The sequence below is a fragment of the Astyanax mexicanus genome, chromosome 2, assembly GCF_023375975.1.
Source record: "Astyanax mexicanus isolate ESR-SI-001 chromosome 2, AstMex3_surface, whole genome shotgun sequence".
In the NCBI taxonomy this organism is placed as follows: domain Eukaryota; kingdom Metazoa; phylum Chordata; class Actinopteri; order Characiformes; family Acestrorhamphidae; genus Astyanax; species Astyanax mexicanus.
In genome coordinates this window covers 11,926,599-11,953,104 of record NC_064409.1, presented here as the reverse complement: position 1 = coordinate 11,953,104, position 26,506 = coordinate 11,926,599, and the positions used below count along the sequence as shown (strand labels likewise).

Genomic DNA, 26,506 nt, shown 5'->3' with positions numbered 1-26,506 from the left:
TGACCATGTTTTTTATTCCTTCAGAGCTACTCAATTCTGAACTTCACTTACACTGTGTGTAATGTGATTATGATGTATTACCTCGTTTTCACTGGACAGCTTGGGAAAGCCCACAGCTGTATAAGTTGTGAAGTGTTATCTTGTGAGTGAGGTTAAGCATTTGTCAGTTTGCCTATACTGTTGCCAGATTCAGAACCTGTGCAGACATATAACTTTCCACAATCAGCGTGCTGGAATTACAAAGAAGGCATTACCAACAATAGAGGACAGTGCAATAGTTGGTAATAAATTTAATCATGGCATCTGCCTAAAAAATGTCTGTTCTATTTGACTGAAAGGCTGAAAACCCATCCACCTTCAATGCAGGGGCTCCCACACACATATCCCAAAGATCAGTGCAGCATTCATTATCTTTTATGGGATATGAAATTACACGTTTCTATCCAATGACATGTGGCATATCAGTATAAAATGTAAATGTTTTCTTTACAAGAGTACAGTTCAGTTCAGTACCTGGAGAAACTGGCTCAGGCAGATCATGAATTGTGCTGCACAGCGCTGTGATGAGTTGAATTCTAGCCAGAAAGAGTCGGTGGGTCAATTTGGAACCATACAGTGCCATGACATCTTCACTGGGCCTCTTGTTTACTACCTCTTTCAGAACCTAAGGAGAAGAAAAGAACCATGTTTCATATGTAGAAAATGGTTTCTATTCGTGTACTTATCATAAACAGCGAAAAATATTCTCACCTGAAGATTTGAAGGATCAAGGAGAGGCCTTGAATTTCTAAAGCTCTTCTCTGCCTGCAAATATAGTATATGTTTTAATTAGAGGATATATTATTTATGCTGTTATGAGAAATTTATGTTGTGGCATTAAAGTAGTGGGCAACAGAAAGAGCTTTTTCCCCAACAAAGCAAAGCACTGAATAACGAGAGAAAGAACAAACTAGGACAGACTGAGGAGAAGCAACGGCCTAATGTCATTTCCTATTTGTACCCCTAACCTTTGTTTTTCAGTGGTAAATGTATCTCCCTAATAAATGAATAACCCTTTAAAACCCTATTTTATCATTAAATTAAATAACTAAATTAGTCGTATTACCAGATGACTAGCAGTGCTCTGTAAGTGACCCTGTTGGAGTGTGCTTCTAGAAAATTGCCATTTGGAGCACCATATAGGATTTACTCAACTCCTTTAACCCAACAAAATTGGGATATCTTAATTCTTGCTGTGAAAATGTAAAACAGAGGGGTAAGGCCATCTGGTTGGGGCAAAGGGTGAAATGGGATTGGACAAGCCAAAGTAGGCTATATTCACATGTTGTTTAAATAATTTCTGTCCTACACCGCATTTGATCTCAGTTTGTGTTACCTGGGACATGCTGATTTGCATGCATGTTTCTGGACCTACCAGCCAGAGTGCATCTCCCCCATCCCCAGGCCAACATTACTTAACGTATATGTAAAAAACATACTGAAAAAGTGTTACTTTTAGCACCTTTATAATCATAATCATAGAGCTTAAAAAGAAAATATGTCTTATTCAGTGATGCTATACCTCAGTCTCTCCTCCTCCACTGTAGCTGTTGTAAGCCACAGGGACTTCCTCACCCAAAGTGAGAATGTGTATCTCTCTTACTGCCTCAGCAAACAGGCACAGCTCCGTCAACACCTTCACCTGCACACAAAAACAGAGACTATATTGTATTCTTCATAAACCTGTTTGCCAAGTCTGCAAGCTAGTTTTAAAATAATCTATAATGAAAAAAGGAATGCACGGCAGTGGCACCTTCTTACACACCTTCAGTATTCTGCAGCTTACAGTGTGATGTGGGTCTCGACAGACCATGCTGGCTATGTACTGATAAATAGCTAGTAGAGGAAGAACCTGAAACCAGACACAGAAACAAAATACACGTTAAAATGGATTAATGCACAGAGAATTCATTCCTATAAGACAACTAATTTTAATGTTTACATTACAGACGCAAAACAATATATATTTTTTGAAAATAATGAAATAAACATTTAACTAGAACAAGACTATGCATGAATGTATTTTTTTGCTTATTTTTATGAATGTAAATACTCAATAATAATAATAATAATAATAATTTAGCAATCTAATGTAATCACTATCCTTTACCAGAGTCTTTTGTTGTGTTTATATTTAATAGTAATTTAATAGGACTGATTGAAATGATTCACAACTTCTTCTTTCTCCAGTAAAGTTATCATTTTGGAAATACTAATAATAAGTTATTAGTGGAGCACAATTAATTAGTTTGTTTGTTTGTATTTATATTTTCTTCCTTAGCCTACAACATTTAGTATTTAGAATCTGCTGCCATCTGTTTAAACTGAAATAAATTAATGAATAAATCAATTAATTTAATAATAAAGTAAAAAAAAGAATGTACACGCAAAAGAGGGTTTAAAGGGGGGTAAAAAGAAAAAATGTGGGGAGGATGTGAAAGGATGGAAGAATAAGGGAGAAGGAAGAGGAAGGAAAGAGAAGGAAAAAAAACTTTTATTTAGTTTTGTACATTTATTTTATCATCTATTATTTCTGTGCTTCTATACCGGATATTGTTTAGGCTTTGTTCACTAAAAAAACTCCACCTTCCTGTTTTATTAGTGTTTTTTTCCTCTTTTCTCATTTTCTCAATAAAAAATATTTGAAAAAAACGAATGTACGTACACTGACCACTGACTTTTAAAGCTATAGCAATTTAGCCAAAATAAATATTAAATATTGAACCTTCAAATATGAAATATTGCACACTTTAAATTAGCATTTTTTTAAAGTGATTTGTGTCTGTCTGTGTGTGGCTCCAGTACTGTGAGATGATGTCCTGAAGTGTAGAGCCAGTGGCACAAGAAATCCAGACTGGCCACAGCACCAGCAGCAATGCCCCACTCTGGCTCTGAAAATACATCCAAACCAGGGATCAGCTCCGTCTTCAGGGAGTAAGAAGAGTACTCCAGATCATTATCAGGATGAGGGAGGGATGCTTTTAGCAGACACTATACAACACACAAATACACTAATTTCAGAACAAGCACAATCGACTGCTATTGAACAGCAGTATTAATATTTCAAATCTTCACTGTTATCACTATATAACTTACACTGACATGGGAAATGCCACAGAGCAGGAGACTAGTATCATGTCATATAATTTTTGTTATGTCCTATTAAAGCTAAAGAACACTGAACTTACTTGTGGATGTGATTTATACCAGAATTGCTAGTCTGTGTGCATGGACAATTCTAGCCACACATAACCGGTCACGAACATTACTACCCACTACGCTGTCCACTGTGGGTGGTACTGCCTTCTATGAGGTATCCGGATGCACATTCATTACTGTGGATAGAGGAATGTTAAATGATCGCAGAAATACAGAAATGGAAGGTTCCCTCCATCTGGCACCCACTTCCATCACCCTATCAGGCCTCACTCATATTGCACTGCTACCTGATCACAAATTACTATTATAACTATTATTATTATAAGTGTGGGTATTCCCAAGCTGTTCACATCTTGACCAATTTACATACTGCAATCGCAAGATTTTTGAAATGTCAGTGTACATACTAGATTTATAGTACAAGTAGATTCTAAGCTAGAGTCTACATATGCATTACATAACTGCTGCATGATTCCTAGCTAAGAAAACCTTAAGCCCTATCCGGACGGGATTAGTTTCTCAGGGGGACGTCTGTGAAAAATATTTCACACTTCTACTCAGGAGGACAAGTGAGTTTTTTGGCTTTCTCGCTCACGTGACATTGGGTTCAGTAGCTCCTCCATTTCCACTCGCTGTTGTTTTTACCTGGATCTCAGTGGAAAGGCACGCCCAAATTGTAATTAAGGTGCATAGCAGTATACAAATAGCTTTTTCATTTATAACAAGGTGACAAAACTCAGAGATGTGCGTCCGGACGTAACTAAAATTTACCAGAGGACCATGGAGTTCATAAAAAAAAACATTAGGTAATTCTGCCTGTAATTTTCTCAGAGGACATATGAGACAAACACATACATACAGTTGTGGTCAAAAGTTTACATACACTTGTAAAAAAACATAATGTTATGGCTGTCTTGAGTTTTCAATACGTTCTACAACTCTTATTTTTCTGTGATAGAGTGATCGGAACACATACATGTTTGTCACAAAAAACAGTCATAAAATTTGGTTCTTTCATAAATTTATTATGGGTCTGCTGAAAATGTCACCAAATCTGCTGGGTCAAAAATATACATACAGCAACAAAATTTGTCAATTTTGGTGATGTAGCGAGTTGTGTCAATCAAATTAGCTTCATGTCATGGCCTCTTCACTTCTTGTAAGTGATTCTGATTGACTACAGCTGTTGACTTCTCATGAGCCCATTTAAATAGGGCTCATTTGACCCAGTGATTAGACTCAGCTACAAAAGCTACAATGGGAAAGTCAAAGGAACTCAGTGTGGATCTGAAAAAGCGAATTATTGACTTGAACAAGTCAGGGAAGTCACTTGGAGCCATTTCAAAGCAGCTACAGGTCCCAAGAGCAACTGTGCAGACAATTATACGCAAGTATAAAGTGCATGGAACAGTTGTGTCACTGCCACGATCAGGAAGAAAACGCAAGCTATCACATGCTGCCGAGAGGAGATTGGTCAGGATGGTCAAGAGTCAACCAAGAATCACCAAGAAGCAGGTCTGCAAGGATTTGGAAGCTGATGGAACACAGGTGTCAGTCTCCACAGTCAAGCGTGTTTTACATCGCCATGGACTGAGAGGCTGCCGTGCAAGAAAGAAGCCCTTGCTCCAGAAAAGGCACCTTAAGACTCGGCTGAAGTTTGCTGCTGATCACATGGACAAAGATAAAACCTTCTGGAGGAAAGTTCTCTGGTCAGACGAAACAAAAATTGAGCTGTTTGGCCACAACACCCAGCAATATGTTTGGAGGAGAAAAGGTGAGGCCTTTAATCCCAGGAACACCATGCCTACTGTCAAGCATGGTGGTGGTAGTATTATGCTCTGGGGATGTTTTGCTGCCAGTGGAACTGGTTCTTTGCAGAAAGTAAATGGGATAATGAAGAAGGAGGATTACCTCCAAATTCTGCAGGAAAACTTAAAACCATCAGCCTGAAGGTTGGGTCTTGGGCGCAGTTGGGTGTTCCAACAAGACAATGACCCAAAACACACATCAAAAGTGGTAAAGGAATGGCTAAACCAGGCTAGAATTAAGGTTTTAGAATGGCCTTCCCAAAGTCCTGACTTAAACCCCATTGAGAACATGTGGACAGTGCTAAAGAAACGGGTTCATGCAAGAAAACCATCACATTTAGCTGAACTGCACCAATTCTGTCAAGAAGAGTGGTCAAACATTCGACCTGAAGCTTGCCAGGAGCTTGTGGATGGCTACCAAAAGCGCCTAGTTGCCGTGAAAATGGCCAAGGGACATGTAACCAAATACTAATGTTGCTGTATGTATATTTTTGACCCAGCAGATTTGGTGACATTTTCAGCAGACCCATAATAAATTTATGAAAGAACCAAATTTTATGACTGTTTTTTGTGACAAACATGTATGTGTTCCGATCACTCTATCACAGAAAAATAAGAGTTGTAGAACTTATTGAAAACTCAAGACAGCCATAACATTATGTTTTTTTACAAGTGTATGTAAACTTTTGACCACAACTGTAGTTGTTCTGGATGGGAATAAAATCCAAAACAGAGGACCCCCCCACAAAAGGAAACAAAATGACCCCATGACCCCCTGAGAAACTAATCCCATCCTAATAAGGCTTTAATTCCTTGCTTGCTTTCCATATACCTTGAAAAGTTTGGCAGAGAGAAGACAGCATTTTGTACGTTGGCTGATGTCAGATGTCAGGATGTACCTGTAGACAGAATTAAATCAACAGCATGATCACACTGCTGACTTGCAACCGACATTAAAGCTTATTTACCTGTCATATTGTTGGCATATTTAATATAACATACTGAGCAATCTTGGCAGACAGCAATGCTCCCTGCAGACAGCCCCATATCCCAACATCTCTCAGAGGCTCTTGAGTGGAGCTGCTGGGCCATGAATCTCCATCCCATAATTCCTGTACTCCAGTGCACTGAAGGGCACAGTCTAGAGCCTTGCTCCAGTGTAAATGAGCAGCCCTACGGAGGACAAACACACACATACCAGACATTATGGTAAAAACAAATCAATTACTGAGATATACAAGTGCATGATAGCTGTGAAGAATACATACTTTTGATTCCCATTGTAAAAATGTAGGTTTCCAACATCATGCAGAGCTTGAACCAGCAGTGCATTGTATTTATTTGCTTGAAGATATTCTGCATAAGCAAACAAAAGACAAAATAGTTTGTGAATTAGTTCTGCACCTATAGATATAGATATCTTCAACATAAAAAGGCATTAAATGTACGTGTGGGATATTCTCACTGATAGTGCTGCTGTAGGAAGAGAGGACCGTCTGGATGTGGGAAGGAGGCAGCGGGGAGCTGTACACAGAACCCACAGAGCTGTAGTCTTCATTGGTCAGGTCTGGAGGACTGATGGATGGTGGATTGGTGGCTGCTAGGTTAAACTCCACTTTTCCTTGTAACTCACTGTGGAACTCCTTCCAGAATGGCACCTCCATTGCTATAAAAACATAACACATTAGGATTATTAAGATCTTACAAAGTGAAGACAATGCATTTATTAAAATGATATCCTTTGTAGAATAGAATTACAGCAAAATGCAGAATAAAATAAGATAAGATAGCAATTATGGAATGTTAACCTGTAAAAGCCCAGATCCATTTCTAAATATTGATGCCAAATTCAAAATTTAATCAGATAAATTTAGTGAGCAGCTCATTATTTTATTTTTTTCTTACTGTGGGAACATGACTGTTAATATTTAAAGGTTAAAATTCTTATGTAACATAAATGACAGAACAACAATTTCATAACTTGTATTTTAACAGAACCTAAAACATTTAATAACATCAGTAAATGTAAAAAGTACACTTTTAAAAGGAGCTACTTTTTTATCAAGTTTTAAATCAATACACCTACATTCTGTAAAAAAGGTGAGATGAACGAACACACATTCACACACTGTGCTGTGAAGCTCTTATGATGTTCATTATATTTCACTTAGAAACTTCATCATGTAAAATGAAGGACAAAGTTGTGTAACAAACTTTTTACATCTTTAAAGGATCTGTTAAACATACATTCCCATGGGATATAAACACATCAGTTTACCACTTATATTTTACGTAATCTCAATTACTATATTTACTATTCTTTTATTCTGTGCATTTGACACTGTTATTCCAAAACCAATTTATTTTAGAATGTGTTTCCAGTGCAGACAGCATGCAGAACAGTGAGATGTACTCACAATGCTGTGTGTCAGCCAGCAGAAGCAGAAGCAGTGTGCGGCTGTGCTGAAAGGCACGTAGTGTGTGGCGTCTTTTGGTCATTGTTTCTCTGAAACAGCGCAGTGTGTCTTCAATGTCCAGTGGCACGCACACAACACACATGGCTCTGTTGACCTCTGGGCAGAAAGAAAAATAAATGTACACATACAGTATACATACAAAAAAACACCAACTGACTAGCAGACTTTTACATATTGCAGATACTACTATGCCATTAGAATATACAAAAACTCTATACCTGCCAGCTGTAGAAGCTCTGGCCCTGCATTGCCTGCTGTGCCTTTATGCTGGTTCTGTGCACTGGAGGACCAATGTAGAAGCAGCTGCTTGCCTGCATAGTTTCTACATGTGATCTGTGGACCAAAGGCAATCATACTGCACAACTTAATTGTATACATTATGTATATCATCTTAATATAGCCCCACAAACTCTAAAATGGAACCACACTTAAGTTCTTAACTTTTATAATTGCATAATTTGAATTATAATGCAATGTGTACTAATGACTAAATAACAAGTATTAAGATTAAGGAATAGTAATAAACCTAATATTTATTTAAGCTGTTTTCTCAATTTTGTGTTCACCTTCTCTCCAGTGGCTGTTTCTGTGTGGATAAAGTGAGGTTGGGGAGCTGGAGGACCTTCAAAATAGTTGATTCTATCCAGCAGTCTCCTCTGGGCATGTACCAATAGCGGGGTTATTATGTGAGTATAGTGCCCCCTGCAATACATCAAACAAGAAGGGCAGATTAGAATACAGAAATGAGAAGATGAAATATAACATTTAAAGCAGAGCAACAGAGCTTTTTAAATCAACAGTATACTTATTAAAACATCTTTTTAACTATTTAACATTCTGCTATCCTACTGAAGATGTTGAAGTTAACTCAACCTGATTATGTCTCTCTACCAATCGACAGTTTATGATAGGTGAATGTTTTCCAGGAAATGATAAATTATTTGTATATGGTTTAAAGAACAGAATTATGTAACTTTCAGCAGGATTTTTTTTTGTATTTGTGTTTTGATTTTACCACAAAGTGTCATCGCAAAATGTTGGATATTATGTATATTGTAAAAACTGTGGGGTCTTTAGAATACACTTTTTAAAATTCAATGGTGCAGACATTAAAGTGTTAACCAAACCAAGTACTTAACCCATCCACTTTACTCCAGTGTTTACAACCACTACTAACTCACCATGTATAGGTGTTGTATCGGAAAGCAAGATAGGAAAGAGTTTCCCATTTGCCCTGGTAGTAAAGGAGCTCCAGAGTGTGTAACACCACGTTCCTAAGCCAGAGAAGATCCCTCAGCATGCCGCCACCCAGTGACCCAGCCTCCAGGTCTTCATCTTCCTCATTGTACACCTTCCATTTCTATCCACAGAAGAACAGCTCTCAGAATTATCAGGAAATATTACTTAATAGTTTTTTTTGCCATTTATTGACCAGTTCTACCTGTAGCCTCTCCATCATGTCCATGAGCAGGTCTGAAGCCAGTACCAGCAGAGGTGTAAACACTGTGTAGAACTGATCCAGAGTCAGTTTGCTGTGGGAATCAGACGTTTTGCCACACTCTACCCCGAATGCTATGGTGCTCATCTGATCCCACATAATCCCACACACCCACTGCAGAGACATCCAAGCCCGCTCACGATGGGCCAGCACCTGCACACGAGTCCACAAAACATGTTTATTTAATAATCTGCAATAAGTATTTGTATGAATCATTTGTTTGAGTCTGAATCATTGTGCATGTACTGTATGTGTATACCATGGCTTTCCGGAGATGCACTGAAGCCTTGCAGAGGATGTCCAGTGGCTGAAAGTCCATGTGCTGTGTCGGGGTGACTGTTGCTTCTGGTTCGCTGATGTCTGAATCATCAGTCAGCTGTGTACGTGATGTGTCCAGCTCACTGTCCACTTCACCCTCCGCAGATTTATCCTCAGTGATGTGTGGTGCTGTTTACATTTACATTACATTTAGAGGGAGTGACAAATGAGCTTGTGTATTTGTGAAAGCCACCCATTGACTGATAACATTTATACTTAACAATTCTACAGGTCAGGGAATTCACATCTACACTAATTTACACTACACTAAACTTATTTCTAATAAGTTTAAATCGTCAAAAAAAATAGTTGTACTTAGATTGCACCAGATTATAAACATATTTTGGCTAATATTAACCGAATTTAAATAAGCAGAGCTTAGTCATGTTCCTGAACCTTAATTACAACCTTTACTTATCATATACAGAAGAGTCAGGGTCTCCAAAAGAGACACCAATCGTTCTAAAGCCATTTTAACTTACAAAACTTAAACTGTATAGTTTTTACCAACCTTTGCTGGTGTGTTTGGCTTTGTGAATGGGTTTAGGTGGAGGCATGCCTTTGAGAGTGGAGAAGCTCAGTTCAGGAGGTCTGATGTGTTGAGGAACATTCTTCCACTTCACCAGTGTTCCAGTATGTGCCAAGGAGAAGAGGAGTGGAGGCATTTTGTTGTAACTGTAGTTTTTATATAAACAAATAAAAAAATATTACAATCAAAATTCTGACAGGATATTTAATTGCAGATGAGGTCTAATGAGAACAAAATGGGATTTCTACAGTATGAAATATCAATTCTGCAGCAAAACATGTTAAGGAATGTTCAGATAAAACTGTAGAGCAGGGGTGCCCAAACTTTTTTGTTGGGGGCCAGAAGGAGAAATATATTTGAAGTCACGGGCCACAGACTCTATAATAAAACAAATTATGAAATATACCACTTTAAATAATAAATTTGTCTGATTACTTTCATTTACACATCATTTTACTTGATTTACTATCTTTATCTTTATCTTTGACAGTGTTGTGTAAACTAAGATTTTTCAAATTGATGTTTCATTTCATGATGTCTCTTAAAATCCTTAATTACAGCAACTTTTAGACTCTTTGGCCCGTTTTTCAGACGTCTGTGACGGCATTATGGTACAGTATTACTGCTGTGTAACAGTACCATTTCTGGAGAGTCATTCTAGATTGAGTCTCAAGATTCTTTCTCAGTAGACCCAGGTGGGCCTGGGCCAGAACCAGGTTGATGTGGCAGCACAATAGACATTCCTTCGTGCCCTTCTGCCTCATTCTCCTCAGCTTCTTCCTGCTCAAAGGAGCCAAATGCTTTCGTAGGGTCTCCATTGCTTTAGCCTGTTTTCCACTCCACATGCTGCACAATAAAATACAATTCAGAAAACAACAAATACAGGCATTCATTATGCACACATTCATTAAAACAGTAAAAGCTTAAGTTTACCCTTTTCCCAAATGTTGAAGATCATACAAGACAGGTTTGTTGAAAATTAAAGAGGCAAGTTCAGAAAATAAACATTCCTTGCTTGAACATTTGGGCTGAAGGCAAAATTGTGCACACTTCTGAATTTGTTAACTTTAAAACGTACGTCTCAGGAGTTAGGGTTCCTTGACTTGATAACTTTTGCTCTTTCTTTTTTTTATCCTTCGGAACACTGATGAGCTGTTTCTAGTAAAAACATAAACAACAGGAGCATTAGGGCAGGATGCAGGAGTAGGTTTTGTCTACATTAATGTGCATATGTGTAAATGAATTTAATTGTCTTACTTTATTACTGTACTCTATAACAGATGATGTAAACTTCTTCAGCTCTCTACTTTTTTGCTCTTGATTCTTCTTTGAAATTGGCAACCTTTCCTCTTGCCTGGTCATATGGCACACATTGAAGACACATACTTAACCACATGATCACACTGTGCATGTACAAACTAGAGTGAACACAAACACACACAAACAAACCTGCTCAGCCTGCTGAAGATCTCCTGCCCCCACTGTAGCAACAGCTCCAGCTGATTTTCCTGGAAGGCCCTTTGCAGCAGGAGCCCAGCAAACTTCATGAAGAAAGACCTTCGCTTAAACTTCATCACTGTTGGACATATGTACACAAATTACATACAGTTATAAAAGTGAATGAGTTAATATAGTTCAGTCTCTGATGTACTTAGCTATTCAGCGTACCATCTTTAAAGGCATTTTGCAGTGAGCTCTGGCCAATGACCATTTGAAGAACTGCAGGATCTTCATTTCCAGTGAGTTCAGGATATTGGGGATCTGTTGCTTGAGAAAAAAGATAATGATACTAAACATCTGATTTAATTTATTTAAGTCATCTTACTACTATAGCACATTTAAAAGACAATGAGTGCCAAAATGTGCTGTACAATAAGATCAAGCAATACATATCTAATTTAAAATAACAAAAACTTAACAAAAAAGTTAAAAACACTAGCAATAAAAACAATCATATGAAAAGATCCAGAGTAGACCAAGGCAAAATAGATAACTAACAGCATAATCTGATTAGGCCTTAAATGTCTGAAAGAATAAATAGGTTTATAAATTGGACTTAAATTGGAATTAAATATCCACTGTGGCTCATTTCTTTACAAAAATGGAGGATTGTTCAAAAGTCTTTGAGCAGTTACAAAAAAAGGCCCGATTACCTTCAAATTTTAACCAAGAGTGACGTATATTCATCAACAGATACATAAGTGCAAATAAAGCCCATTTATTCAATTAGATGCTTTTCAGATGACCATAAATGGTTTTAACCAATTGGTTATTGGTTCAGAGTTACTCCAACCTGTCTGCCACCAACAATCATGACACACTCAATGTCACTGATCACATTTTAATGTGAAAATTACCTAAAGCTCCTGCCAAAACATTTGTGTGTTTTGTGTGTGTTTATGTGGATTGACCTGCTACCATAACATTGGTTACATAAATGATTGCATTTATTTTTTTTATTTCTTCTTGAATGATAGTTCTGTAATAGCATTCTTTCTACCTGCTTCGCAAACTACTTCTTCGCTCTTTGTGACAATACCCTCCAAAGCCTCCAGCTGCTCTCTGAGCTCCTCCATGCGAGCCTTCTTCTGGAGTTTCTCCCTCTGAGATTCAGATTAATACAAGCATTTAAAGTTCACTTCAAATGCGTTATATATTATGCATATTAATGAGAGTCATTAAAACCTTGATAAACAGTACTTACCCCGTTTTGTTCTATTAGTGCATGCCTGCTTGGCGTCTGCTGAGGGCTCTGAGTGATCTCCTGTAGGAGTTTCTTACCCTGTTCAATCACTGAAGATGCTAGAGGATACTTCTTTAAGGTTTGCAAAGCCTGCATGCAAAACAAGGTGGTTTTTCAAAACACAGTGCAAAGACTCTATGGCATACATTACCCATGCTTTGTTATGTTAAGTTTTGTAATGAATTTGATTGAAAGTAGTATACAATGAAGTGTTTGTTTGTATGCTGGATATGTAATCTTACCTTAGCTAAGTAGTGTGTAATGCAAGCCACCATATGCTGCAATGATTCGGCGGTTGCAGCAGGCCGCTTCTGTTTAAGGACTGCTGGAATCTCCTGCAGCCCTGTCAGACACTTTAACATTACCTAAAACAAGCAGAAGAACAACTATTGGCCAAAATGTAGTGTGGGGGCACAGAGTGGTCCAGCGGTCTAAAGCGCTGCCACTATGAGCGGGAGGTCGCAGGTCGCTCATGCAGCAAAATTGGCCCACTCCCTCTGGGTGGGTAGATGGTGCTCTCTCCCCACATCACATGTGGACATCACTAGGGACAGCACAGGGCATCTGTGAGCTGATGTACCCGAGCCGCTGCACTTTCCTCGAAAAGAAGCGGTGGCTGGCTTCACATGTATCGGTGGAGGCATGTGTTAGTCTTCACCCTCCTGGTGTGTTGGGGCATTACTAGTGATAGGGGGAGTTCTAATGAGTGGGTAGGGTAATTGGCCGTGTAAAAATTGGGGAGAAAATGGGAAAAATTAGAAATAAATTTATAAAAGAAAATGTGTGCTACACGTGAAGCTTTTCTTTAGGTTAAGGCACTGCTTTGGAAATACAAGGTGCAACAAAAAAATAATAGATCATGCAAGGCATATGAGGAAGTAAAGTAAAGAACAAGAACAGTTTTTTAACCCATAGACAGATACCTGAATCACAGCATCAGAAGGGATCTGATAGTAGATTAGAGGTGCCAGGAGGCCATAGCAGTTAACTATAGCCTGCAGAGCACCACTGCTGTCATTGAGATGCAGAGCCATGTCTATAGCCACCAGCATCCTCTCACACTCTGCAAGTCTGTCCTCCTGCAAAGAAGGTGATAACCACTGGTATTATCAGAATCAAAAACATAGATTATATCAATATAGTTACATAAAACATAGATTACTCAATATAGATTATGCAACTAAATAATAACTGAAAATCTATGTAACTTCTAGTTACATTTATTAGGTATCTTTAAAAAACTGAATACAGATGAAACATTTAAGATACTCATTTTCCCACTAACCTGCTCCCAGATTAACATGCTTCTTTCAAAGTGGGAGTCACAATAAAGTGCTCTCTCTTGGATGTGGATGTCAGTTTGAATGAACATGGTCGAGAGACAAAGCTGCTGCAGAAGTGGAGAAGAGACCTGCAGAAACTCTGGCCGCAGCCTTCAGGAATGAAAATACAAGTCAAGTTTGACGTAGATTTCTATAGATCTATAAGAACAAAATAAGACTACTGTTAGTCACGAATGTATGTTTTTTTTTTACCTCATCTCTGCAAATCCCTCAAGACCACTCTCATTCTTTGGCACTGGAGACCCTCCAGAGTCTGGTGTTAAGCTCATAGTAAAGTGGCTCCAAAGCTCACTGCAGGCTTTCTTTGCTACTGCGTACTGGCCAGTTTGGTAAGCCACCTAAAATAGAGATATTGAAAGATCTTGAGTTTCAGAACTGTCTACAAAAACAAGAACATTCTGTCTCTTTAGGTCCAATTATATGCACCTACCTGAGCCAGGTGAGCCCAAGTTGTCAAGAGAGGCAAAGGCAAGTAGGCTAACAGGGGCCTGGTAGCTTCTCCAATGGTTTTGCCAACTATGTTACCCTGAGCATCGTATGCAGCAACAGCAAAGATGTACTTCTGATTTGGCTCCAGTCCACTTACACAGAACAAGCGTTCACCTCTGGAAGGAATCTGATTAAGACCATAGATTTAATACTTTTATACACTGACATTCCACTACATTATATGTACATATACATGACCCACCCAAAAGATACAATGCAATCCTAACATCCTATGCCAACATAGTCAAAAGAATAGATATTTCCTACTACAACACATAATATGGTAATACACATGCTATGATAATATATATACTATGTTTGTAATAATGCTTGTTATTATCATAGAATGTGAAACCTTGCTTCTTAATCATGTGAATGATACAAGTTAGGTTGACCTTACTCAAAATAAGTGAATGTGCTGTCTCCAAAACCTGAATTTTTCCCTAAAACTACCTTCAGATTAGGACTACTCCAATCATATGATACAATATATCCAGACTGAAGGTCTACCAAGCATGGAGCCATATGACATTGCCATATATGAATCAAGCAATTACACAGTTATACCTCTGTGAATTTACAAAATCACATAATTTAAAATGATTTTAAACCATCTATGCTAGGAATTTTAACAACTGTAGTAGCGCAACTGTCTACTAGTGTCTAACTGCTTGTTCATCAGATCATAAACTTACAACGGTAAGAAATACTTATCACTCTAAACCTGAACACATGATACTGAGAGTCCTAAACTTTTAAATTGAGCTTAGCTGATTTTTAAGTGTGTGTTTTGGAACAATTACATTGTTTCCAGTATATCTAGGCCTTATCTTAAATATTTTAGGTAAAATGTACTGAGAAAAACTAAGCTAAAGTACAATGAGTGACTCAAGTCTACAATCCTTTAACATTGACTTACAATCTCATTACCTTGGAAATACATTGAGCAATTGGGTAAAAGCAGAATAAACAAAAAAAGGCTTACCGTATCACCGGTTCCAGGCAGGTGGCTGTCTCCAATACGCACTTTCAAATTATGACCTTCTACTTCTTTACTATAAATGCGATACCAGGAAACCTGCGCCAAAAATACAACGTACAACCAAAATGTTTATTTCACTCTTTGACTCCCTGCTTTGCTAGAGCTGACAAATGCCAGACTGATAAATCCTGTTAAGTGTTCTAAACGCATAGATCACAGCAGAACATTGTGAAGACAACAGGATGTATTCTATTCATAAACAAATAGCTGGAACAATAGAGTGTGTTGAGACATGTGAAGATATATAATAAGCACCTTCTCTTCCAGAGCATATGGTGCTGGGGTAAAGGTCATGCACCAGTTGCTACATGTAAGTAGGACAGGAGGTGGAGGTGGAGTACAGCCATCTTCAGCTTCAGATCTCATCTCAACAGGAACAGAAGCACCAGCCAGTCGCTTCTCGTCTAACTCTGCTTTCTCCAACAATGCAGCAGCCTCCTGAAGGAGAAAAAAAAGCAGAGTGTGACATTTTACTTTTCTAAAGTTAAAGAAAAAATTGTTTCAGAATTTCCACACTGACCTCAAGTAATTTTTTGCTGCCTTTCTTAGTAGAAGAGTCTTTCTTGTGGGAAAGTAAGGACTTCTGCATCAGGAATAGAGCTTTGGAGATTTTGTTCTTTTTGATCTTCTCCAGCAGCACACTCTCTGTTTAAAAATAGATCAAGACAAATCAACATGGCTCAAACGGCATGCTATATATACACTTAATGTTAAAGAAATGGTTACAAAAATAGATACACCCAGAAAAGATAAGATAAGTGTGAGTGTAATCAAGATCAGATGATCATGCATTGTATGAAATTGCAACAAACACCATGATATTAGGCTTTTTGGACCTAAAAACAATCTCCACAGATGGATTTGTTGCTTGTCTCCATCAATAAAAATAATGTATCTGTATAAACAGCAGTGTATAACTCTTAACAGATGTGAAATAACAGAGGAAACCAAGTGATCTCACCTGCTCTAGCTTTCATAGAATGCTCCCTGGAGCTCCGTCCTTGGTCAGTCTGTGCCACTGACCTCATCCTGCTCCCTGCAATTTCATCATCTGAAGAGAGGAAATAGATTAGTCAACCAACATATGGAACACTAATGCAGTTTTCCAAGAAGTGTCCCATGTGGGAGAAGGTTTCTCACCTGGGAAGGTATCTAGCAGTTTGATAAACACTCTGTGATAGAAAGCTAACATTTCTACATGTAGGTCCATGCAGATTACACTGACAAATGAAGTTCTGGTGCTCTCTGGCTGTCCATTTCCAGAAGACCTCATATATACTCCACCAAATTTCTGGGACAAAAAAAAAAGTTGAAAGTGCATTAATAACATTATAAATGTCAAGACTTGGCAATATTTGATTCAGTTTCAGAGTCTTTAGACATAGTAAAACATCATTTAATTCAGGTAGTAATAAAAAAAAATACTACACACACGAATGTGTTGGGACAAAGAAACAGCAAAAAATGTTTTTTATATGTAAAAATACCCATAGAATTTCATTTTATCCAAAATTTAAGCTTATGCTTTACTTAATATTATATTGATTTAAGCTGATGTCTGTAAGTTTTGTGATATAAGGCTCTTTCTGGAGAGAATGGGTAATTGCACCGAGCATGCGGAATAATCATTTTAAACTGGGCGGGTGTGAGGCGGTCTGCTTTCAGAAAGGATGAATCAGATTCCAGCTTATGTTCAGTGAGAGAGAGAGAGAGAGAGAGAGAGAACTCAGTCAGAAACTTTTTTTTTCACCTACACACTTTGTTTTTACTATGAGTGAATGACCTACTGAGGTCTGAGTTTCCCCTTCTGAAGTCTCCATTGCTCCACCAGCCACTCGCGTTCAGTAAAACTGAGCCGGATCCTCTTTTAGAGGCTGTACATGTGACGTAAGGTCGTAAAGATGTGTGACGTGGCCAGAAGAAGAACTTCCGCAAAAAGCGACCCGATACCCTAGTTTTTACAATGAATATATTAGGCTTATCAGGGAATGGTCTTTTCAGCACACCGGTACCATTAAACACAATATTTTGGACCAAAATAATATGGACTGCCACTTTAATCAAAATAACCCCTATATTAATATCATATTTATGTCCAAATATTTGTGGACACCTTTTCTAATAAATGCATTCTTTTTCTTTAAATTGTACCCATTGTTGATACAGATGCACACACCTCGCTTGTCTAATTCCTGTAGTGAAGTATTATCAATAGAATAGGACTCTCTGAGGTAGATAAACATAAACCTACTGGCAACACGCCTAATTCTTGTCTAAATCTTGGTGTAAATTTAGTAGAAAGATCAATTTAAAGTCTCTTCCCATTCCTCTGTAGCATGTGGACTTATCTGAGATGTATAGTCTCAGTGACTGTGTACAGTACTACCTGTAGGAACGCAGTGTCAGCAATTGCTGAGGCATCACAGTGAAGAAGTGCAGCCCTGCCTCTGGACAGACACTCCAGGCCTCTCTCCAGCACACTAAATGCAATCTCCAGCAACTCTGCCTGGGACCCCTGCAGTAAGCACATTCAAGTTATAATTATTAAATATACTTTAAATATCAAGCACAGTTCAATAATTTAGCATTTTACACACATAACACTACTAAACTTCAGTGTCTTTATTAAGACATATTAATCAGTAACCACTATAAATGGTTTGTTACCAGTAAAGGTGTGGCTCTATGGCTGTGTTTTCCGGTGGGGGTGGACTGCGAACTGTTGACTTCAGTTGAAGCTAATGAGACAATGTAAGCAGTAAGAGGAAAGAGGTAAGGGACTGTAAATCTACAAAGCACACAGTCATGTACATGTACTAGTCAATGGTTTAGACACATATTTTCTCATTCAATGTCTTTATATATATTTTTTTATTATTATTTTACACCTTTTTCTTTGATTACAGTTTTTTCAATCTTGCTATTCCCAGTTAGACTCATGAGGTAGAACCTGGAACAGTTTTCCAACAGTCTTGAATAAGGCTGGAATATAATATTGAAATATCGCATAATTTTAATTTGAACTTATTTTATCGATATGTGGCATTTAATATCAATATTTCTTATTAAAACATAGATGCTCTAAACTCCTTAAGACTCACCGCCTAATTAGACTTTCTAAAGTTTTACTTTCATTACTTCATGTGGTGGTACTCCACCAAATTTCTGAGAAAAAAACGAATAGTTAAAAGTGCATTACTTACACTTAAAATTTTAAACCCTGGCAAGATTTGATATGGTTTCATTCTTTAGACATAATAAAATAAAATAAACAAAGTGCCGGGACAAAAAGATGGCAAAAAAAGACTTGTCCAATTTGACTTATTGAAGTTATTTTTTCATTACTCCATATGGTGGCGCTAATTAAATATTGTGATAATTTTGTACATATTGTGAGATGCCCTGTAATTCCCACCGGTATTGGGTGTTCCCAGATGTGCTGAGAACTTGTTGGCTTCTTTTACTTCACTATGTGCTTCAATTCATCCCAAACCATCTCAACTGAGTTTAGATCCATAGATTGTGGAGGCTACATACTTTTCTGCTTACTACATAATTCAATGTATGTTTTTTCATAGGTTTGATGTTTTTAATATGAAAGAATTAATATAAAAATTTACAGAAGATATGATGAAGATATAATAAAGGTATTTATGTGTCCAAACTCTTGACAGGTACATTATGTCTGTTAAATCAGCACCTCATACCTGTTTTTGTGCCAGTTCGTGGAGGGGAGTCTGCGCTGCCCTCTAGCACCATGGCCAGCCTGATAGTCATCTCAGCCACCATTACTGGGTCTGTTTCAGTCAGCTGGCATTCATGAACCACCTCACACAGCAGAAACAGAGTCTGTGCCCACTATAAACATAATATAACACAATGTGCATTAACAGGGTATTAATTATGCAAGAAAATATTAGTGAGACTTAAGGAATTCATTTTTTGTGTTAAAAATGGGCATTAAGCATTTTTCAATGCAATGAAGTTAATAATAATCACCTTATCTTGGTTCTCTGATCTGCCCAGGTAACAAACTGAGTCAGAGTGTAGTCCCTGAGCTTTCTGAAACACAATCTTACACCTAGCCCAGAGGAACAGCACAATATCCACCACCATGTCCCCATCCAGCTGAATGCCCTGTAAACAGAAACAAACAGGCACACACACACACACCTGCACAGTCAAAAATATTTCATTCTGGAGCTTTAAAACTGCTAACAACTGAACGTATAGCAAAGCACTGACCTGGGCTGCCTCACAGACACACACATGTAGAGTCTGGACCAGATTTAACAGCTCATCTGTCATGGCAATCTGATCCACACTCTTGTCTTCACCTGAGAGGTAAAAAATAAAATAAAATGACAGATAGAATTAAACGGTGGCGGAAGATGGATGGAGCATCACAATGTGGATAAGCTACAACCACAAAAGTGAAAATAAAATATATTTTTTTAGGAATATGTGAAATACTGTTTTTTGAGAAAAAGATGAGTTTGTACCAGGTAAAGTCTCCTTGGTGTACAGCTTGATTTTATGAGTGGATACGAGGTGCTCCAGGGCTTCCAGCAGCGTGAGCTCCAACTCAGCTTTCTGGAAGCAACGTACCTCCAGGTTCTGCCAGAAAAAAGCAAAAGTCATCTCTTGTCCACAGATTTTACTTTTTTTTTTATATATATTTTAGACTAAATGTTTACCAGCTTACTTACAGACAAAACTGTCACAAGGCTCTTTGACAAACTGCAAAATGTATCCCACTGTTCATATGTGAATAACAGCTTCACAAACTTCACAGCAGCATCCACAGAGATCAGATTCTCCCCTACATAATATAAATCAGCATGCTTTTATATGCAGTGTACTTACAGTATAGAAACAGTAGACACAAGCCACAGGTACTATTTAAATGAAAAAGTAAAACAAAGAAGAAATAAACTGCCTAAAACTTACCAGCTCTTGCCATTTCCATGATTGTGAAAGTAGGCGTGATGGCACTCAAGGAAGGAGGCAGTTCGTCATTACGGACTCTATCTGAGGAACCTCCGTTACCTTAAACCATAAATACACATTTGAGAGATCAGTGGTGTTAGAGTCACCAGTCCACCTACATGTCTAAAGACAATTTGTACTATCATTCCATATTATATTCTGTACAGAGTAAATAATATGAATGGATAATTAATATGTTTATAAAACATTATGATTTAAGCTGAAGCAGTTTAAGACAGTTAAGAGAGATGTACCAGAAAGTATGCTAATTCCAGCTGACATAAGTTCAAGCACCACTTCCTGAACCTCAGGCTTATCAGAAAAGCCAGTGTGCAGGAGTCTGCGGGAGCTGACCCTCAAAGCTTCCAGCACAGCCAGGAACTGAGCAGCATTCCCCTCAAACAGCTCCATCAGCATCCGCTCGGTCAGCGTCCGCGGCCATGAAATCTGATGAGAGTGGAGTGAGTGAGTTGATGAAGTATTTGTAGCTATACATAATAAACACAAACACTGCAACTATGTCAGATAAAACAATACTCACATTATGACTTTCCTTGAAACTGCGCCTCCGTTCAGCCCTGAAATATCCTCTGTTTTTCCTCCGAGATTCATACACCGACTGTTTAAATACCATCACTGCAAGCTGAATTCAACAGAGAACCACAGATAAACTCCAGCGTACACAGACTGTAGCAAAAAAAAAAATCTGATTTATGTTTTAAGAGTTTTTAAGAGGTTTTATACATACTTTAATAGTGGCTTCTTTGAAGGCTCGCTGTGTTTCAGCAGACGACAGAGATCCACTCATGTCCTCCAGTGTTGCCAGTTCACTTATTTTACCAAGAGCTCGTCTAGCAAACACCTGCTAGGAGAAGAAACGACTGAGACAAAATCCCAAAGCACCTTTTCACCTGAATAGAAAAAGTGATTAGTTTTTTTTTCTGATTCCCCCAGTGGTGTGAACATTCTGAAATGATTCTTCCTAGACTTTGTTTAACCCTTCTGTTATGTAACTGGTCAAACATGCTTATTTAATATTTTTTTTACATTTGGGAAATTTATGTTTAAACATTTTTGGAGCATAAAGCTTTAACCATAACATTAGCTGAGCTTTATTGGTGTAATGAACATCTAGAGGGAAAATAACTAATTGAATGTTACAATATATTACACACATACAGTTGTGGTCAAAAGTTTACATACACTTGTAAAAAAACATAATGTTATGGCTGTCTTGAGTTTTCAATAAGTTCTACAACTCTTATTTTTCTGTGATAGAGTGATCGGAACACATACATGTTTGTCACAAAAAACAGTCATAAAATTTGGTTCTTTCATAAATTTATTATGGGTCTGCTGAAAATGTCACCAAATCTGCTGGGTCAAAAATATACATACAGCAACATTAGTATTTGGTTACATGTCCCTTGGCCATTTTCACGGCAACTAGGCGCTTTTGGTAGCCATCCACAAGCTCCTGGCAAGCTTCAGGTCGAATGTTTGACCACTCTTCTTGACAGAATTGGTGCAGTTCAGCTAAATGTGATGGTTTTCTTGCATGAACCCGTTTCTTTAGCACTGTCCACATGTTCTCAATGGGGTTTAAGTCAGGACTTTGGGAAGGCCATTCTAGCCTGGTTTAGCCATTCCTTTACCACTTTTGATGTGTGTTTTGGGTCATTGTCTTGTTGGAACACCCAACTGCGCCCAAGACCCAACCTTCAGGCTGATGGTTTTAAGTTTTCCTGCAGAATTTGGAGGTAATCCTCCTTCTTCATTATCCCATTTACTTTCTGCAAAGAACCAGTTCCACTGGCAGCAAAACATCCCCAGAGCATAATACTACCACCACCATGCTTGACAGTAGGCATGGTGTTCCTGGGATTAAAGGCCTCACCTTTTCTCCTCCAAACATATTGCTGGGTGTTGTGGCCAAACAGCTCAATTTTTGTTTCGTCTGACCAGAGAACTTTCCTCCAGAAGGTTTTATCTTTGTCCATGTGATCAGCAGCAAACTTCAGCCGAGTCTTAAGGTGCCTTTTCTGGAGCAAGGGCTTCTTTCTTGCACGGCAGCCTCTCAGTCCATGGCGATGTAAAACACGCTTGACTGTGGAGACTGACACCTGTGTTCCATCAGCTTCCAAATCCTTGCAGACCTGCTTCTTGGTGATTCTTGGTTGACTCTTGACCATCCTGACCAATCTCCTCTCGGCAGCATGTGATAGCTTGCGTTTTCTTCCTGATCGTGGCAGTGACACAACTGTTCCATGCACTTTATACTTGCGTATAATTGTCTGCACAGTTGCTCTTGGGACCTGTAGCTGCTTTGAAATGGCTCCAAGTGACTTCCCTGACTTGTTCAAGTCAATAATTCGCTTTTTCAGATCCACACTGAGTTCCTTTGACTTTCCCATTGTAGCTTTTGTAGCTGAGTCTAATCACTGGGTCAAATGAGCCCTATTTAAATGGGCTCATGAGAAGTCAACAGCTGTAGTCAATCAGAATCACTTACAAGAAGTGAAGAGGCCATAACATGAAGCTAATTTGATTGACACAACTCGCTACATCACCAAAATTGACAAATTTTGTTGCTGTATGTATATTTTTGACCCAGCAGATTTGGTGACATTTTCAGCAGACCCATAATAAATTTATGAAAGAACCAAATTTTATGACTGTTTTTTGTGACAAACATGTATGTGTTCCGATCACTCTATCACAGAAAAATAAGAGTTGTAGAACTTATTGAAAACTCAAGACAGCCATAACATTATGTTTTTTTACAAGTGTATGTAAACTTTTGACCACAACTGTACTGTCTAAGTCACACTGACCCAGTGCCAAAACAGGAAATAAATAAAACAAAATTTGACCAAAACTGAGGCTGATATTTTATTTGTTTATTTTGTGAATAATTGGGTGATACTAATTAAAATAATAATATAAGTATAGGTGAACTATGAACTGTAAGGTGTAAAAACTGGATTATTAAAATTTATTTATATATATATTGAAAAAATCTACTATTATCTACTTTTGGTTAGTTAAACATGGAAATATTATGTGTTCCCATGAAAGTTAAAATAACAGGAAGGTTCATTATTTACCAGTTTAAAAAAATATTTAAAAAAAATTCAATAAAGCATTTTTGTATTTTGCACTAATATCATACTTTTAATTTAATAAAAAGTTATTGTTGTGTGAAACGAAAAAGGAAAGAAAAAAATGAAAATTGCCCTTTGGACTATTTGATAAAAATAAAGGAAGGTCAAAGGTGAGGACTTGTAAATCAACCAAATGTATATATAATGTAATTATGTAAGGAACATTTGTGTAATTCAAATGATTACATAACATTAGCTGAACCAGTTCATAAGTTTCAAGCTTCTGACCTCTGCCTGAACCCCAGCTTGGCCATCATAATAACATTCACACACTGCACAGTACAGCGTGGCCCTCCAGGGCAGGAACCTGGGCATCAGCAGTGGAATTGACAGCTCCAGAGACACACAGGCCCACAGCAAGTACTCTAGAGCCTGAGAAGCAGAATTTATTTTAGAGAACACACAAATTCTGTAAAACATGCCAATTTTCTGTCACTGAGAACACTGATGTTTGGGCACCTGTGCAGAATGGCTCACTGACATCAGGAACCTGCATATGTTGTATATGTGGAGTGAACCTGAGGATATACAAGACACACTTAAACAAAGACACAAACCTTTTATATTGTTTTTATATATTGTTTTTATATCGCGATTACATTACCATTGTATAGTATCCAGCACAGGTTCTCGTGTGGCATAATGGCTTGCATCATGAGGCGCAAAAACGCCAGAATAGCGAGAAGCTTCTGCACCCCACTCTTATGTGGAGCACTGTACTGCTCTCGCTCCAAGTAGAATTCACAAAGACACTCTCCCTGGAGAGCACGGAACTAACAAACACAAATAAAAACAAACATATACAGTCATCCGCCAGCAATTAGGCCTGACATGCTTATAGAGCAGCAATACACTCTGATACAAAGAGATGTTAGTGGCAATTCAACTGCAATTCCATATATGAGCATCTTTGGGACATACCAGAGTAACTGAGGGAAACCCATGCAGAATAATCCCCAAAACTATTTTAATAACTTATTATAATATTTAGAATAATACACACAATCCCCTGTCCCCACCTTCTAAAAAATGAAAGCAGAAACCCAAGCTTCTATCTATCTCCTATCTATCTACAACACAGCAAGGACTAAACACACTCCCTGCTGTGCTCTGTGCGCACAAAACTATTTCAATTATACAATTTTGTTAAATTCAAACAAAAAGAATATAAAAAGTCTATGGAAGAGTATGAAGACTATTTTACTGGTCTAATAGCCCTAACCAAAACAAGCAGGATGTTTTCTTCACACAACACTCTGATAGGGGGTGTAATAGTATTTCATCTGAATATAACTTTTTATTTGAAGTTTTATTTTTGCAATATTTATACTTGTATAATCTCAAATTTGACCTAATTTAGTTTAAGTTGGTTATTTTAGTATAGTTCAGTCATTCAACTCAGTCTCAGGATGTAGGTCTCTAACCGTAAGCTTTGCTCCTTCAGTATCAAAGCCATCAGGAAAGAAGGTCTGCTTGAACTGCTCTACATCTTTGATGCTCTCCAAGCCAGCAGCACAGAAGCGGTGCAGATAGCGACTGTAGCCATGCCACTGTGCCAATCTGTAAAACTGTAAATTTACACACACACACACACACACAAACTAAAATGATTAAAACTCTCAAAACAAAAAAATATCTCAAGATTTAGTCTTTTACAAGACTTCAGATTACATAGAAATCACATGTTCCCAGCTTAATCACTTTTTAATTTAAATTTCTGTCATTCTATTTTAAGGATATATTTAGATTTTCTAAAATGAGGTAATCAGCTTATATTTTACAATGACAGTTTAAGCTTTAAATTAGCTATTTATAGAGACAATATTATATTTGAAATTAATATTATCCTTGGCTGAACATGCAGCAAGTGTCTTTAGTCTCTTAAAATAAATTAGTATAAAGGCTGTGATGTCACTGATGTCAAAGGGGTGGACAAAAACATTCTTGCAATTGTTTTAATAGATTTATATTTTTATGAAATAATATCCAGACTATAAATGCATAAATTGATGTTACCTAACCACTTCAGAGAATTAATTTACTTGACTACAGCTCTCAAATAGTGTTATGTGCAAAAAAACAATAAAAAAAAAAAAGAAAATACATGTCCATTGTAATGGATGCAGGGTCTAAAAGGGTAAAGTAAATATTCGTCTAGCTATATGTGTAATGATGTATTGTTACACAGTGTTTGTATGAAATCTAAACAGATATGCTGCAGAACCAAAGGGTAGGTTATATTAATACAGACCCAAAAATAACAGTAACTTATAGCGTTACAAGGGGAAAAGTTTAAAAGAGTGGAAGGACTTACTTTACACTCATAAAGGAAATCTGCTGTCTGTAACAGGCATTCCTCAAAATAGGGAGCGGGAAGACGAGGCTGGTATTTTTTCCATATATCGAACAGTTTAATGGACCTGCCAAACACAAAGTTACCTAGGTTAACAGTTTACATCATAACACTGCTCTTGGTTAACATTATTAGCTAGCCGACTAACGTCAGTGACTACTATAATCTCACCCTCTGGAATAAGACAAGTGGTTAAAGTTGGGCGCCTCACGGACTTTCTTCATGTGTAACCTGAACTCTTTTAAATCCTTCTCCAGAGAAGATATGACTGGATTATTTTTATCCAGTTTTCCGTAGTAAGAAGCCGGTAGCGGCTCCATTATACAGCAGTTTTTCTGTGTTAGCACACAGGCTAACAGCGGCCCGAGTTTGGGGATGTTGCTATAGCGACGACCAACCCAGTTACTCCACAGAGAGGCCTGCTTCACCTACAGGCATAACTGTGTATCAATATTATACTATAAAAACACTCTAAACACGATAAAAACTATTTTAAACATGATACACACACTACTAAACACGGTAAAAACATTATATACACGATACAAAAACAAT

General features: G+C 37.7%; 1 protein-coding gene across 3 annotated transcripts in view; it reads right to left on the bottom strand.

The window, feature by feature from the left end:
• cfap54 (cilia and flagella associated protein 54) overlaps positions 1-26,506 on the bottom strand; it is a 40,094-nt gene that overhangs the window by 10,649 nt on the left and 2,939 nt on the right. The window contains exons 2-51 of one of the 3 annotated variants that reach the window (XM_049473347.1): positions 26,123-26,379; positions 25,913-26,018; positions 25,023-25,166; positions 24,203-24,371; positions 24,058-24,116; positions 23,827-23,970; positions 21,183-21,296; positions 20,976-21,077; positions 20,689-20,881; positions 20,396-20,494; positions 20,155-20,267; positions 19,948-20,062; positions 19,691-19,782; positions 19,445-19,582; positions 19,153-19,303; positions 18,113-18,183; positions 17,832-17,960; positions 16,586-16,736; positions 16,407-16,496; positions 15,966-16,090; positions 15,701-15,883; positions 15,389-15,481; positions 14,345-14,530; positions 14,107-14,252; positions 13,857-14,004; positions 13,495-13,650; positions 12,814-12,936; positions 12,533-12,661; positions 12,329-12,431; positions 11,497-11,595; positions 11,278-11,404; positions 11,086-11,182; positions 10,907-10,986; positions 10,468-10,674; positions 9,859-9,974; positions 9,241-9,428; positions 8,925-9,134; positions 8,665-8,843; positions 8,050-8,185; positions 7,702-7,816; positions 7,424-7,579; positions 6,472-6,672; positions 6,275-6,362; positions 6,009-6,179; positions 5,839-5,905; positions 2,845-3,030; positions 1,805-1,891; positions 1,562-1,681; positions 751-804; positions 514-664 (exon numbers count right to left, since the gene is read on the bottom strand). In XM_049473347.1, coding sequence (XP_049329304.1) covers positions 514-664; positions 751-804; positions 1,562-1,681; positions 1,805-1,891; positions 2,845-3,030; positions 5,839-5,905; positions 6,009-6,179; positions 6,275-6,362; positions 6,472-6,672; positions 7,424-7,579; positions 7,702-7,816; positions 8,050-8,185; positions 8,665-8,843; positions 8,925-9,134; positions 9,241-9,428; positions 9,859-9,974; positions 10,468-10,674; positions 10,907-10,986; positions 11,086-11,182; positions 11,278-11,404; positions 11,497-11,595; positions 12,329-12,431; positions 12,533-12,661; positions 12,814-12,936; positions 13,495-13,650; positions 13,857-14,004; positions 14,107-14,252; positions 14,345-14,530; positions 15,389-15,481; positions 15,701-15,883; positions 15,966-16,090; positions 16,407-16,496; positions 16,586-16,736; positions 17,832-17,960; positions 18,113-18,183; positions 19,153-19,303; positions 19,445-19,582; positions 19,691-19,782; positions 19,948-20,062; positions 20,155-20,267; positions 20,396-20,494; positions 20,689-20,881; positions 20,976-21,077; positions 21,183-21,296; positions 23,827-23,970; positions 24,058-24,116; positions 24,203-24,371; positions 25,023-25,166; positions 25,913-26,018; positions 26,123-26,271 — 6,556 coding nt within the window. In that variant the 5' untranslated portion in view covers positions 26,272-26,379. Of the gene's footprint in view, positions 1-513; positions 665-750; positions 805-1,561; positions 1,682-1,804; positions 1,892-2,844; positions 3,031-5,838; positions 5,906-6,008; positions 6,180-6,274; positions 6,363-6,471; positions 6,673-7,423; positions 7,580-7,701; positions 7,817-8,049; positions 8,186-8,664; positions 8,844-8,924; positions 9,135-9,240; positions 9,429-9,810; positions 9,975-10,467; positions 10,675-10,906; positions 10,987-11,085; positions 11,183-11,277; positions 11,405-11,496; positions 11,596-12,328; positions 12,432-12,532; positions 12,662-12,813; positions 12,937-13,494; positions 13,651-13,856; positions 14,005-14,106; positions 14,253-14,344; positions 14,531-15,388; positions 15,482-15,700; positions 15,884-15,965; positions 16,091-16,406; positions 16,497-16,585; positions 16,737-17,831; positions 17,961-18,112; positions 18,184-19,152; positions 19,304-19,444; positions 19,583-19,690; positions 19,783-19,947; positions 20,063-20,154; positions 20,268-20,395; positions 20,495-20,688; positions 20,882-20,975; positions 21,078-21,182; positions 21,297-23,826; positions 23,971-24,057; positions 24,117-24,202; positions 24,372-25,022; positions 25,167-25,912; positions 26,019-26,122; positions 26,380-26,506 lie in introns of all 3 variants that reach the window. The other 2 variants (XM_049473346.1, XM_007232278.4) reach the window with 2 other exon arrangements.